This window comes from Peromyscus californicus, unplaced genomic scaffold (assembly GCF_007827085.1).
Source record: "Peromyscus californicus insignis strain IS unplaced genomic scaffold, ASM782708v3 Scaffold_13__1_contigs__length_99412109, whole genome shotgun sequence".
NCBI lineage: Eukaryota > Metazoa > Chordata > Mammalia > Rodentia > Cricetidae > Peromyscus > Peromyscus californicus.
In genome coordinates this window covers 14,712,781-14,727,049 of record NW_026294424.1, presented here as the reverse complement: position 1 = coordinate 14,727,049, position 14,269 = coordinate 14,712,781, and the positions used below count along the sequence as shown (strand labels likewise).

Here is a 14,269-nt window from a genome sequence, read left to right as displayed (position 1 = left end):
GTTCTTCATCCTTTCCTAGTACATCATTGAGTCATTTCTTGGCCACAGGACTGTGCCAACGTGGTAGAAAGTTGTAACGGTTACCTACTTCTCCTATTCTCCCTCCTTTTCTAAAAGTTTCTTAAACTGATGTAAAAATCCCCTCCACAAAATGTCTTGCTGTGTCAGCACAAGAGCCTGTCATTGTGGTTGCTTTGGTTTTAAATTACCCCGCCCTGAAAAGGCAATTAGGTTCATGTTCAGCAAGACAGCAGACCACCAAGAGGCACGGGGAGCCTCCTCTGCAAAAGCACTCTGACAGTAGGACCAGCATATTGGAAACAAAGAAGAAATTCACTGCAGCGCTGTGAGGCAGCTAAATGCGGGGATCAAAGCCTTCTCAGCAGTGAGAAGGGTATATACAAAACAAAAGACCGCACTCCATGGAATGAGGTCAGAGAAACCTCGCCTCGTGGAGCCTAGGCATGCCAGAAAGGGCAACATGCTAGGAATCACAGAAGGACTTGGGTGGTTCCGTGTCCTGAGCCTTTCCTCTACAGACGTGCAAATACTCCCTCCTGGTCCTACTTTAGATGCCAAGACTTTAGACCTAGAGTTCCACACAGCTAGTCCTCAGTTACTGGGAGGAGGCATTTCCTGCTCATGGCAAAAATGAAGCACTTAAGACCAGTGGGACACGTTTGACCTGAAGCCGGTTGTGGTTCATAGTGAGGGTACATCCATTTGCAATCCTTCAGTCTGAGATTATGACCACCTTACCGAATGATGTTAAAATATCCTTTGTTTCATAAAATGTTATTGAGACCGAGTAGAAGCTTTGGTTGAATTTTTGTGTATGGGTGTTAATTATCTAATTTGATAAATCAGTTGATAAACCTTAAGCACTTGGAGCTTTTTTTCTCTCCCCCAAATTTGTTTCTTTGTCATGTCTAAAATGTAAGCGTTGTGGATTTAGACTCCTTGCCTTCTTTTCCTAAAGAACTCAAGTGGTTCTCAAAGATTTCCATAGCAGAATTCTTCCCATTTCACTGCAAATCCCAAACTCCCCAATATGACGGACAGAAAAAAAGACCGGATTTTTTTTTTTTTAAATGCAGTAGATTAGAGTGTTATGGATTAGAAGGCATCCCCCAGTCTCAGTAGCTTGTAACAGCCAAGAGTAGCCCCAGCCTGGGTTCCCATGGCCTCGGGAGGGTAAGAGTACTGTCACTTCCCAGTTAGAATCTCCAGCCTGTACTGGCCTTTGTCACCTCTGAACCAGGGATATGGGCCATCAAATCACAGGGCTTCTGGAAGGCTGAGCCGAGTTGAACTTAATAGATTCCTTTCCATTAACATCTATGCTAAATAGGGTGTACTTCCAATGTGATTCCAGCCCACCCCCATTAAAAAGCACCTCTTTAAGTTTGTCTTGTATGCCCAGAGTTGAGCTGCAGTCTTTGAAGCATTCTTCAGCCCGGACTCGAAACCTTTTTGTTCCCTTTGCATAAAACAGTAAACTTGCCTACCACCTCACTTAAGAACTTCCATGTCCCACTCAGTTACTAGAGAAAGATCTGTCCTTTTATTCAACGTGTTGGGTCTTCCAGGGTTAATGGCCAGAGTGAAAACTAGGTAATAAAGGGACTCTGTCAGTGCACAATGGGTTCACAAAGCAAATGGCTTCCTTTCATTAGATCCCCAACTCAACCCATTTGTGATGTTAAACTCCTGTGAACTTTATTGATGTGCTTATGGTTCTTTATTATGTTAATTTATTAATTAGTTTCTTTAGGGGAATGTGTGTGGGCATGTGTGTGGAGGTCAGAGGACAACTTGGGGGAGTCAGGTCTCTCCTTCCACCATGTGGGTTCTGGGGACCAAATTCCAGCTTAGTGACAAGCACCTTTACTCACTGAGGCATCTCGCTGGCCCAGAAGGACATTTTTTCATGGCAAGTTCTGAATGTGGAGACGTGGCTGTTGTCTCTTTACACAAAGAAACAAAACAGTCCACTGCTACCTTAATCCTTTACTGTTTAGGAGAGTCACATTTAATTTGATGTGAATAGGAAGCCAGAGTACACTGCAGTGAAGCAGGCAACATTGTTAGGTCATACTTTCTTTTCCTGAAGCAATAGACGGAATTACAAAGGAAATAACATGAATTGGTCTATACATGTATCTGTAAAGCCCAGTCAACTAAAATAAAAGGGGAAAGGAAAGAAAGTACCTCTACAGGCAGCTGGTCCTTAAATGGCTAATGGAATGGCTAATGGCTTAACAATTTCAAGACTTTGTGGGAATACAAGAACCACCATGTAGGTCCTCATATTTTTAAGTAGAAACAGTGTGAATTTGTAATCTTTAAACTACAAACAATAAATACAAAAACAGTCTACTTCTTTAATAACTGAGATTTTTTTTTAAATCCTATTTAAAAATATGATGCAAATGAAGTATAATTTTCTACATGATGCCTCCTTAAAGAGATCTATTTAAACTAATTTATAGATCAAGGGTAGAATGCAAAAGAAAATCAAGATACATCAGTTGAGTAATTATAAAAGTATCATAAGTTACCATTACAGCAGAACTTCAGAAGTAAATCTTTAATGTTAAATACTTTTTTTTTTTTTTTTTTTTTTAAGTAAAGCTTAAAGTCAGTGATCTCCTTGAAGGCATTCTAAAAAGGCAAGCAAGTTGAGCCAGATAAAGAACAAAAGTACTGAAAGGGAAAAACATATAGAAGGTTAAAATACTCCCAAATTTGTGCCATTCCAGATTGAGTGACCCTTCTCAGAAGTACTTAGGACAAGAAGTACTGTGGATTTGGGCATTTTATGACAAGGAATATTTACGTAAACATAATGAGATGTCATGGAGATAGGACCTATGTCTAAACATGAAATGTGTTTGTCTCATACATATATTTTACACATAGCCTGAAATAAGTTTATACACTTGCCTGAGTTTTAACTGTGACCTATCACACAAAATCAAATGTTGGATTTTCTGCTTGAGAGCCTATATCATTCCTCAAAAGATTTGGTTTTAGAACACTGTAGGTTTTAGATTTATTAGGTGTATCACTATGTGTTACAGGGAGAGACGTGCAGGCAAGCTTGGGAGATACTCTATATCTCCCTCTTCCTCATTAATGAACTAGGACTACAGACTCAGCAAGTGTTGTAGTGAAAGGAATAGGTGTGAGTGAGGCCTAAAAGGAATCCCGAAGAGTGGAGTCAGGCACATGGTAGTTGAATCTGCTAACAAAAAAAAATATATGGTAACACACCCAGAGCATTACTGACTTCGGAAGCTCACCCAAGCCTTAGTGGGGACCCCAGTTTCCATGCATTGTTGGCCGTATAGACCTATCACTTATGTGGCTGGCCTTAGTCCCTAGCATGGCCCCAGGCCCAGCATGAATCACACGCTTAACATAGGCTCTGTGGTCTGGCCCAAGGCCCCCAGCTAAACACTTATATCAGGCAGGCCATTTTAATGACTCAGAGGTCATCTCTCAGAAGCTGAGGCAAGCGTAACCCCTCATTTCCATCTCTCCATTTATCTCTACACCCAGAAACCATATTTACTTGACTGGCAAGATGGCTCAGTTGTAAAGTCCTTGCCATGAAAACAAAAGGACCTGAATTCAAATCCCCATCACCGGGAATAGCCAGATGTGACAGTACATTTCTGTAACCCCAGTGCTGGGGGGAGAAAAGGGAAGACCCCTGGGGCTCCCGGTTAGTCAGTGGGAAACCCTATCTCAAAACATGGCTGAGGAAGACCCCACCCAACATTAACTTCTGACTTCCCCACACATGGACATACACACAGAGAGACCACACACAAGCATATACTTGGATGTATACAGTCAGCCTTGCCTAACCACAGACTCCACGTTCTCAGAACCAAGCAAACAGATGAGAAATGCTCTTTTAATAAAATTATATTTGAGGACTGGGGAGAAGGCTCAGGAAGTAAAGTACTTGCTGTGTGTTTTCCTTTACATCTTCCCTGTAAAAACAGTGCCTGTTTCTCAGACACTGATTTTCTGTTTGCCAGTGGCTACCACAGCACCACAACGTGCATCTTTTTAACTTATTAAAAAGCCATGTAATTTAGTCCTTTCCCCACAGTCAGGCTGACAAAGAGCTTTCTTCATTTCCCTCGCCACCTATCTGAAATGTTCTTGTTGGGAATAGTCGTTCTCTGTATATTAAAACCCCCTCAAGTGCACGGCTGCTGTGCCTCATAGACTCAAATTTTATTTCAATCATCCACTTACTTGCACTATAATTTTTCCCAAACATGCGTTCTTCTCTGGGGGACTAGAAGAACTCAGCTCTTAACAATCCTTGCAGTGTGGACCCAAGAAACTCTTAGTCTTGCCTATGTTCTTGAAGGAACAGTCCACTAGTAGCAGTTACTACTGCATCCTCGCCATTCCGCTGTCCTTTGAATTTCTTCATTTATGTAAAAATGTTGACTATCTGGTTTTGTTTTTGAGGTTTCCTCTTTGTCTCTGGTTTTGTTTTTTTGTTTTTAGTTAGCAGTTTCCTCATGATGTGTCTGATCTATGCATTCTTGACTCCTTAGTTTGGTGTCTTCTCAACAGTGTGGAGGAATTCTCGGTGCTTTTTCACTTCAGACATTTGTCCTGACCTGTGCGCTTACACTCGTGGAGAGTAGTCTTGTCATGTTGTACATGTTGATGCTTTAGGAGGGAGTGTGTATTGTAGGGCCAAGAGCTGCAGGAGAACTTGCATCCTGCGAAGCAAGGGCAAGAGGGTGATGCAGCTACTTCAGCGCTCTATTTCCTCTTCCTGGTGCTCACTCTGGTGTCCTCTCTCTTTCTCTCTCTCATACTTTTTCCAATTTGGTGTTTCCCATTTGTCTGGGCTGTTCAAGGCGTGTGAGGTCTCTGTCTCCTGGAGACTGGCTTTAGAACTGGCTGTGTGTATTTGAGTCCTGAATTCTTACTTCTCATGACCTTGGATCACTTGCTTCATTTCTTTGTGTTCCATTATCTGTAAAGTGGGGCTAACGATAGTGTACAGATCATAAAAATGGGGAGCAGGAAAGGAAATAGGCCACTTAGTACAGTGCTTGACTCATGCAGAACTCAGGAAAGGTAATTACTCTTGACCTCAGGATTATGATATGTGTTGTCACCCTGTTTGTTCCCTCTCCAACAGTCCCAGGCCAGTCAGCAGCCCCTCTCTTCCAGGAGAGAAGTCCTGAGGCAGAACTGAACAGAAGCACGCTATCTTCAGCGTGTCAGGCTCCTGGGGGGCCTTTGGCAGAGAGTAGTCGTCTCTTGCGGGTTGGCACTGCCCTCCCAGCTGTGGGGTTTGCTGTAGGCTGGGGCTGTGGGAGCTCTCGGGTGCTGGTACTGACCCTAGTCTTTCCTCTTCAGTACGGAATGCTCCTGTACCAAAACTACCGCATCCCGCAGCAGAGGAAGGCTCTGCTCTCTCCTTTCAACACACCTATGGTAAGTAGAGGACCCTCAGCAGTTAGGTACTGTGGGAACCTCATTGAGGCATGCCTTACCTATTCCAAACAATATCAGCCGCCATTTGCAGCTCTCCAGGAGCCATTTTTGTTATCTTTGGCTCTTGTTCCTTTAAGTCATGGGCCCCGTGGATGCGGAAGTCACTCCCTGGTGAGGATATCGAGAATATATATAACCTGCTCCCTAAAAGCACAGAAATGCACTACATTACCAGTGTGATCTTAAAGATCCTCTGGGACCTGTTCCCGGGAGAGAAGAAGCAAGCCAAGTCATAGAAGATTGTAGTGTTTGCTTCCCTGAACTGATGCCCCCAAGCATGGTCTGCGGTGAGGCGTTGGGGACGGATCACCCAGTCTCCCCTCCTTCCCTCCTTCCTTTCTTTTTAAACCAAGTCCAAAGCCATGTTTGCCATTTTTAGTGTGGTTCCATTGAAAAACCTGCAACAGGGAACTCTGTAGCTCCCTTCGTAGAAGTCTTCATGATTGTTTCGTGGGGTGGTCTCCAGCATACTACCCTGGCTGCTTTCTCTGCATCAGAATCTGTGGCCTTTTGCTTTACAGCGCAGTGTCTCTGAGAGTTCTCTGGTGGCAATGGATTTTTCTGGACAAATTGGAAGAGTGATCGATAATCCGGCTGAGGCCCAGAGTGCTGCCCTGGAAGAGGGCCATGCTTGGCGCGTAAGTCACTAGCCCCAGTCTGGTTGAAACTGGTTATACACAAACACCCAAACTGAGTCACACACAAACTCTCCTGGTGTTGGTGAGAGGGGGTTTGGGAGTAACTGTAGGAAGCAGTCGGACCCAGGGGCCCTCCATGCTGTCGACCTTCCACACCACTCTGTCCTGAGCTGTTCCTGCTGATAAATTACTAGTGGCTGTTTGTAGAGGGCACAGGGCCAGACATTCGCATGAGGACTCCACAGGGAACAGTTCTCTCACTAAGCTCAAGTGCTGAATCTGCAGATGGGAAGATTATCTCCCAGCTCAGGTTTCCCTGAAATTTAAAGACCATGTGCAGAACACCTGCCCAGGGCTCTGCTTAGAAGACATTCCCAGTCCTGTAGCCATAGTGTGGGAAAAGGGCAAAAGTCTTCAGCACAGGGACTCTGGAGAAAAATGTTCTGAGAACTGCCAGAATTTAAAGAGGTAGCCTGTGCTGCTTTGCTGAGAGTCTCCAGAATTTACATCATAGGTAGTCTGGACAAGAAACATGTTACTGCCTCAGTGCTAGGTTGACTAGAAAGAACCAAAACGCATTTGCTTAGTTTTCTTTACCATTTTGGCCAAGAAACCCTTTATTCTTCATAGTCAGGTGGTGTCATCAGAGTCTAAGAGTTTGGGGACACTACTCAGCCACCCTGCCCTGGACAGTAGATGACTTGGTACCTCGGTCTCTCGTCTTTGCTAATGTGGGCATTTCTTTTGCAGAAGCGAAGCACTAGGATGAATGTTCTGAGCAGCCAAAGCCCTCTTCATACTTCTACTCTGAATTCAGGTGAGCGCAGCTAATGGCTCTGTATTGTATGTAAAGGCAAAGAGGATCCCCACTGTCTGAACCTCTCTGAGCTGTGTGAGGTGCTACTTACTAGAGCTGAGATCCAAGCTTGTCATGGACTCTTGGAGGTCTCTCTGCAGAGGAGCCAGGTCTTACCCTCTCTTCTCCTCCATCTTTCCCACAGTGATTCACAGGACTCAGCATTGGTTTCATGGACGTATCTCCCGCGAGGAGTCTCACCGTATCATCAAACAGCAGGGACTCGTGGATGGGTAAGGAAACTCCACTCATGGAAGCTATGATCTATCGAGCGCTCACTGTGATAAGCACACATCTCCGCTCACTACTCACCGTTCCCTGCAGAAACCAGCTCAGAGGCAAAATATGCTGGCCAGGCCACGTTAAGGACAGAGATGATTCTGAACTCTCCTGTCCTGGATGTATCCAGATGTGCCCTTTACTCCTTAAATGAAATTTAAATAGAAAAGATGAGGCAGTGAACGAACAGAAAAAAAAAAAAAAAAGCAATCACCAATACCTTTTTACTTACACACTTTAGAAAACTGCCTTTTACTAAGACCAGGTTGTGATTGACTTAGCCCACAAGAAGCTTGCTTCTCACAGTTGGGAACTACTCAAGTAGATTGTCTCACTACTAAGTGGGGCAGGACAACAGAGGATGGATGGCTTCACTCATGTGTAGAGTGGATGATGGCAGCCATTGGCCAGAGTTACTGGAAGTAACATGTTTGTAGCAGGTTGACCTCCAAGCATTCACATCATACCTGTCACAGGGTCAGCAGGGCCAGCAAGAGTCTGGACCTCAGGGTGCACACCATCTCACGGCTGCTCTTGTCCCAGTGGCCTCTCGCAACCCAGGGCAAGTGTTCACCTTTGCCTTCGTCTTGTCGCAGCCCCCTAACCACAGACAGAACTAGTAAGTAGACAGATGACTGAGACAAGAACAGCCATCTTGCCTCTGATCAGACAGGAACACTCCAAGCTCCCAGGTTTCTGGGAGTGAGTAACCCTGTTCTTTCCCCAGCATCTTGTCGTGCTGCCTACAGTGAATATGTCCCACAACAGTGGCACCCATGATCACGCCTCCCCCCACCAAAAAAAAAAATGTAGTTTACAAAACAGTGGGCTTCATTATAGAGTTCTAATACGTATCTGCCATTGTAGTCCATCCATATTTTTACCTTCCTACCTTCCTTTGTCACTTGTCTTCCACTGATCCCTCCCCTCACGCCAAGTAGGTCCTTCTGTTTGCACTGATCTCATGTGATCACTATAGGCACACATAAAGATATATTTTGAAGTCTGGATTCCGCATATGAGAGAAACATACAACATATCTTGGGTCCAAGATAACATTCCCCCTTTGAGCCTGGCCGGACCAAGCCATGGACTAATGTGCTGGTTGTTTCCCAGAGTGTTCAAATTCTGAAGAGTGCAGGTTCTTCCAAATGCCATGCCACAACGAAGGTGATAGTTAGGTAGGGTGTGGGGCTTTGTGGTGAAGCCCCTTGGAGAGTCAGGGTGGATATATGGCCTTCTATTCCTAGTGATTTCTGAATGGAAGCTCTGTGTGGTTTGACATAACCACATGACATGATAAAAACCAGGAAGCAAACACTGATACAGCTGTCACTTATTTAAGTTTTTAGAGTGCCACTCACTGTATGCTTTATAACAAAAGGAAAGAGATCCATAACCTTGGTTATTACATCTACCTTCTCTATAGGCATTATAGTCAGCTCCTGTTGTGAGCAGAAGCCAGACCTGAGCGGCGGTGTCTGGATTTACTCCAGGCAGTGTCCCGTGGCTGGAGCTGGCTCATAGATCTAGGGCAGGAGTACACAGGAAGTGGTGCAGTAGCCTCCTCAGGGTATCCAGTCTGGAGACACCTGAGGTCCCTTTGCCCTGTGCCTATGGTGGTGGTCTGACACTGGAGGAAGGTGGTCTCAGTCTGATTCCTGTACCATCAAACTGATATTTTCCCTTTTGTGAAAAGTGAGGCACTTTGAAGTCGGAAGTATCCTGTTAGTTTTCAAGCTCGCATCCCCTGGTTTTAGCTCCCATGGAAGCTTTTCTTTGTCCTTGGCAGTGAGTGAAGGGCGTGGTGGGTCTTCCACCCCTCAGTTGCGTCGCCGGCATCTTCCCTAGGGAAAAGCGGCTTCAGTGGGCGATGTGGGCATGTCCCCATTGGTCTTTGAGCACCTCCTGACCCTCTAATACAGAACATTTCAGCTTTGTCTTTGTAGTTTCCCTGCCCTACCCGAGTCAGCCATGTTCTCAAGGGTCCTTGGTTCCTTTCGATGTCAAATGACATTCTAAGCAACTTTCTGGGTGCTGTTGCCACTGAAAGCCACCCAGGCGCCCAAACACCAAAGTGTCGTAGCTATAAGCCCATTTTGATCAGGCAGGTCAAGCTGGTGTGTGTATGCATACGTGTGTGTTCATACATGGGAAATTCATTTTGGATTTTGAAAAGAATCAATAATAAACGGCTGGTTTCCCACTCCACAGGCTGTTCCTCCTGCGTGACAGCCAGAGCAATCCGAAGGCGTTTGTGCTGACTCTGTGCCACCACCAGAAGATTAAGAACTTCCAGATCCTCCCCGTAAGTACCAATACCTTCAGTACCTTCCCTTGTCCCTTTCCCAGTATCAGACAGTGAAGTGAGAGCACCCAGTGAGTTCCTCTCCAATTCTGATCCTGGCTCCCTACCCACCATGTTTTCTGACCTGCCTTGCCAACTTTGCGTGTGGCTCTCAGGAACAGAACCATGAGCAGACAGATTTGCTCCTGACCGCAGGCCACAGGTTGTCCCCCAAGGTCGCATCCCCTAATGTGGCAAGTGTTTTCTGTATTTCAGCAATGCGAGGATGATGGGCAGACCTTCTTCACTCTGGATGATGGGAACACCAAGTTCTCCGACCTGATCCAGCTGGTCGACTTCTACCAGCTCAACAAAGGTGTTCTGCCCTGCAAGCTGAAGCACCACTGCATCCGCGTGGCCTTATGACCTCCTTGCCCTATCACAGAGGCTGGAGGCAGCAACACTGGAACGGAGAAGAGAGGCCTGCATGAGGGTGAAAACACACACCTACTCCCACCCACGGACTCAGAAAACACAAAGCTTTTTTGATCGGTACCAACCGACCAACATCAATTAGTTATTGGACTTCACCAAGATTTACCGCTGCGGATCAAGCAGGACCACCTCCCTCTTGCGTCAGCCATTTAAATGGGGGGGAGGGAAGAGATCCAGTGCAAGTGTGGGAAGAAACTGGAATGACAATTTTGATTAGGCCATGTGAGGGTGAAAAACCGCAGAGAAGTGATTGGAAATGAACTCTTGCCCTGGAATAATCTTGACATTTCAAACCGCGATGTTTACTTTTTTGTATTGATCACTCTTTTGCACTCCTTCTTCGTTGTTAATGTTGTACTCAGCCTATGGTAGGAGAGAGAGGATGTGGCTTTGCAACCCAGATGAGACAGAGAATTTTTGAATTGGCAGACTTCAGCCTGAAAAAATGGTTCCCCAAAGTTTTCTTGAGGGCATCCTGCTTGCCACAGGTTGCCGCAGTGTGGATTTGGCTCCTCCTACATTTAGAGACCCCAGTCTTTCCCATTATACTTGAAAAGCTTTTGGTTTTTAAAAAATAAACTAACAAAATACAAGGTGTCAGTTGTGGTTGACACCAAGCATGTTTTGTGGCTTAGTCAAGCTACCACAAGTCTGGTCATTGTTGTTGTTGTTGTGCTGACGTCTGGTCCTCTATTATCAGTGTGCAGACCTTGAGACGTCTGGTCATCTATTATCAGTGTGCAGACCTTGAGACGTCTGGTCCTCTATTATCAGTGTGTCTCGTTCCCCACCGTGCAGGAGACCTCATCACTTTGGAAGACTCACTGGTCCCCAGCACAGCACAGCTGCACGACCTCAGCTTTAGACTGATGTCAGCAAGCCTTCTTGGAACACATTGGTGTTCATTGTGGATGCCACATCGTCCATCTGGGGTGCCCCGTGCCTCACATTTTCACAGCCACCCACTGTTGTAGAGTAATTGCTGCCTTTGCCCTCTGCAGTAGCCTCGGTCATTTCAGTTCTCCCACAGGGGTGGGGTGGGGGGGTGGGGTTAAATGATTTCAAGAGAAAATGTCAACTTGTTGGCCTTGTGCTCTGTCACTCTGAGCTTTTTGGTGATAAAGATAAGGAAACACTGCAGAGGCCACAGCATAGGCTGGCTTTGAGTCTTTGCTTGATGACCTCTGCACCCTACTGATAACCCCCTAAGCCAGCAGATGCAGGGTATGCAGAGGCAATGCCTCTGCTAGCTTAGGGTGAGAAGTACCTCACAGTGGTTGTGAACATTGGACAGTTTTGAGCAGCATGATGCTTGCTTCCTCCTCCAAGAGAGGAGTCAAACGGTGGCTGGAGTTGTTGTTGAGTCCCCTGAGCCCCATGGAGGACCCTCTGTTGTCCCCTTAATGATTTAGCAGACGGGACTCACTTGAGAAACACACAGACAACCGTGGTGAACAGGTTTCTTTTCCTGACACCACACCTGACTGGCCCTTTGAACCTGAGCTAGCCACCAGATTGCCAGTCCCGACTCATTGAAGTGCTCCCCAGGGAGCACGTCTGATTGCCCTGCGTTGCGGATGGCACGCAGTGGAAGATAGATGTAACAGCGCTTTGTAAACAGGTCAGCTGCGAGCTGGTCCACAGTATAGAAACACTGTAGTTCACAGACCACGCAACCGTGTTTCCACGAGATGTTGATTACAACAAATGAAGAATTTTTTTTTTCTTTTTATCATTTTATCATTTTATCTTTTTATCTTTTTATCTTTTTTTCTTTATTTTTTAGTAAAACATTTTTTCGTAAGCGTTAAGTGCTCAATTGCATTTCTCTTTTCTTTCGCAGCTAGTTAATCATTCAGTTGACAATGAGATAATTCTCAAGTTCATGCCTGGCAGCAGGTTTCCACTGATCTTCCCCTTAGGGACAGATAACGGACATTTCAGTTTTACCATACTCATTTCGCTTTGCTGACTTCAGGTCAGAACTTTACAAAACAGACAGCCAACAACTCTAAGGTTTCTTTCTCCAGTTTACACAGACCAGTCCCCACCGTGCATCATCGTTTTCTCTTTTGGCTCTACAGTAGACAGCTAGGACATGCATCTCATATTTATAAGTACGCATTTTATTTAAAAGGAAGTATAGGCTTGACTCTGGTTCACAGTTTTTTACGTAGCTGGTTTGACGTATTTTGTACATCCCTAGCCGAAGTGAATTGTTGAAAGCTGCAACCCACCTTGAGTGTCGCAGACTTCAGTTGTCCCGAGCTCACCAGCCTTTGCACAGGCAGCTGGGAATTCCACCTGAAACAGCTAGTCCCTGGGGTAGTGGGTACCCAGCTCCCCCTAGCCAGAGACGGAAGGACATTTGACTTTTATTTTTGTATTTAAGTGACATGAATGTAAAGGGGACAGCTCAGGGTTGTTTGGAGCCTGTTGGACTTCGCAGTCTCTGCCTGTGATCTTCTTTTCCAAATGAAAACTCCGTGTGGCCACCTGGACTAAATTGAGAAGGAAAATGCCAAATGCTTTGGGTTTTTAGCGTTTTTAATAGGTAGGCTCTGTTATATCATTAGGTGTTAAGAGTTTCTGGACGTGTTTTTGTTTGCTTAAACTTTGAAGAAATATGTGCCTCAGCTTAGGTGTTTTGTCTCTCCTCCCTTCTGCACTTAAATACCTGACAGTCTGTCCGATCACTGCGCCTCCGGGAGCGCAGCTAGCTCATCGTAGATTTGTGATGTCATAGTGCAAACTGCGGACGGAAAAATTGACCTGACATTGTAATCGTTTTCAGGGGATGCGGAGGGTGTTCATTCATAGACAAAACCCTTTTCCCGCGTGCTTTGCTTCACTCTGCGCTACATAGCTCTTTGGCTCGTGAACCTACTTGTAAACTTTCAGGTATTTTTGTACACATAAGGGACTGATGTTCTGTTTCTTGTTATTAGAAATAAACATTAATAAAGTGTTCTTCATTTCCTCCCGTGTGTTTATTTACGCCGTATCTAAAAACCGGGGTTGGGGTGGGTAGCTCATTGGGTATGAGTGCTTGCTGTGAATGCAAGCAAGAGAACCGGATTTTAGAACCCCGGTTCCTGTGTAACAGTCAGGCGAGACTCGGGGCCAGCTCGCCTCTGCCAGGACATCCCTGCCAGCCTCTTCCTGTCCCTCCTCCCACAAGAAAAAAATCACAGCCTTGTGCTGGAGAGACGGCTAAGTCCGTGAAGGGGCTGCCACACAAGATAAAGGTAGTGGTTCCATCCTGAGAACCCACAGAAAAGCCAGTAGTGGCACACACGTGTCACCGTGGTGCTGGGGAGGTAAAGCCAGATCCCTGGGGCTTGCTGGCCCGTCAACATAGCCTAATTGGTGAGTTCTGGATCAAATCAAAGAATTTGTCTCATAAAGTGGATGGAGCCAGGTGGTGGTGGCACATGCCTTTAATCCCAGCACTGGGGAGGCAGAGCCAGGCGGATCTCTTGAGTTCGAGGCCAGCCTGGTCTACAGAGTGAGACCCAGGATAGGCATCAAAACTACACAGAGAAACCCTGTCTCAAAAAAAAAAAAAAAGGGCTGGGCGGTGGTGGCGCACGCCTTTAATCCCAGCACTGGGGAGGCAGAGCCAGGCGGATCTCTGTGAGTTCGAGGCCAGCCTGGGCTACCAAGTGAGTTCCAGGAAAAGGCGCAAAGCTACACAGAGAAACCCTGTCTCGAAAAAACAAAAACAAAAAAAAAAATTAAAAATAAAGCAGATGGCACCTGAGGAATAACACCCAAGGTTAACCTCTGGCTTCCATATTCAAAGGAGCACAAAAGTTCCTGGACACCTATATACCCAGGACTGTGAACATACACACAAGGAATCACAGACCTTCGAAGGTTTCAGAGAGATACCCACAAAGGTTTAACAAACACACCTCCAAATAAAAACATTCACACTCGGACAAAGTCGTTAAAATATCAAGGACCCAGGTTGGCAAGTCAGACATTGAGGGGGCTGTAAAGATTGCTCAGCCATTGAGCGCACGGACTGCTCTTCCAGTCTGGTTCCCAACATTCACATGACAGCTCGCAACTGCCCATTAACTATACTTCCAGGGAAGCTGGTGCCCTTTTCTGACCTCAAGTACCAGGCGTGCACATGATGCGCAGACATACGTGTGGGCAGAA

At 45.8% G+C, this 14,269-nt stretch overlaps 1 protein-coding gene across 11 annotated transcripts in view; it reads left to right on the top strand.

Annotated features, from left to right (window-relative positions):
• The window catches only part of Grb10 (growth factor receptor bound protein 10), a 115,429-nt gene extending 102,351 nt beyond the window's left edge, over window positions 1–13,078 (top strand). For all 11 annotated transcript variants that reach the window (XM_052734537.1, XM_052734536.1, XM_052734533.1 and 8 more), the window contains exons 12-17: window positions 5,407–5,484; window positions 6,066–6,182; window positions 6,933–6,999; window positions 7,184–7,271; window positions 9,532–9,625; window positions 9,881–13,078. In XM_052734537.1, coding sequence (XP_052590497.1) covers window positions 5,407–5,484; window positions 6,066–6,182; window positions 6,933–6,999; window positions 7,184–7,271; window positions 9,532–9,625; window positions 9,881–10,030 — 594 coding nt within the window. In that variant the 3' untranslated portion in view covers window positions 10,031–13,078. The remainder of the gene's footprint in view (window positions 1–5,406; window positions 5,485–6,065; window positions 6,183–6,932; window positions 7,000–7,183; window positions 7,272–9,531; window positions 9,626–9,880) is intronic.
• Window positions 13,079–14,269: the final 1,191 nt, after the last annotated feature.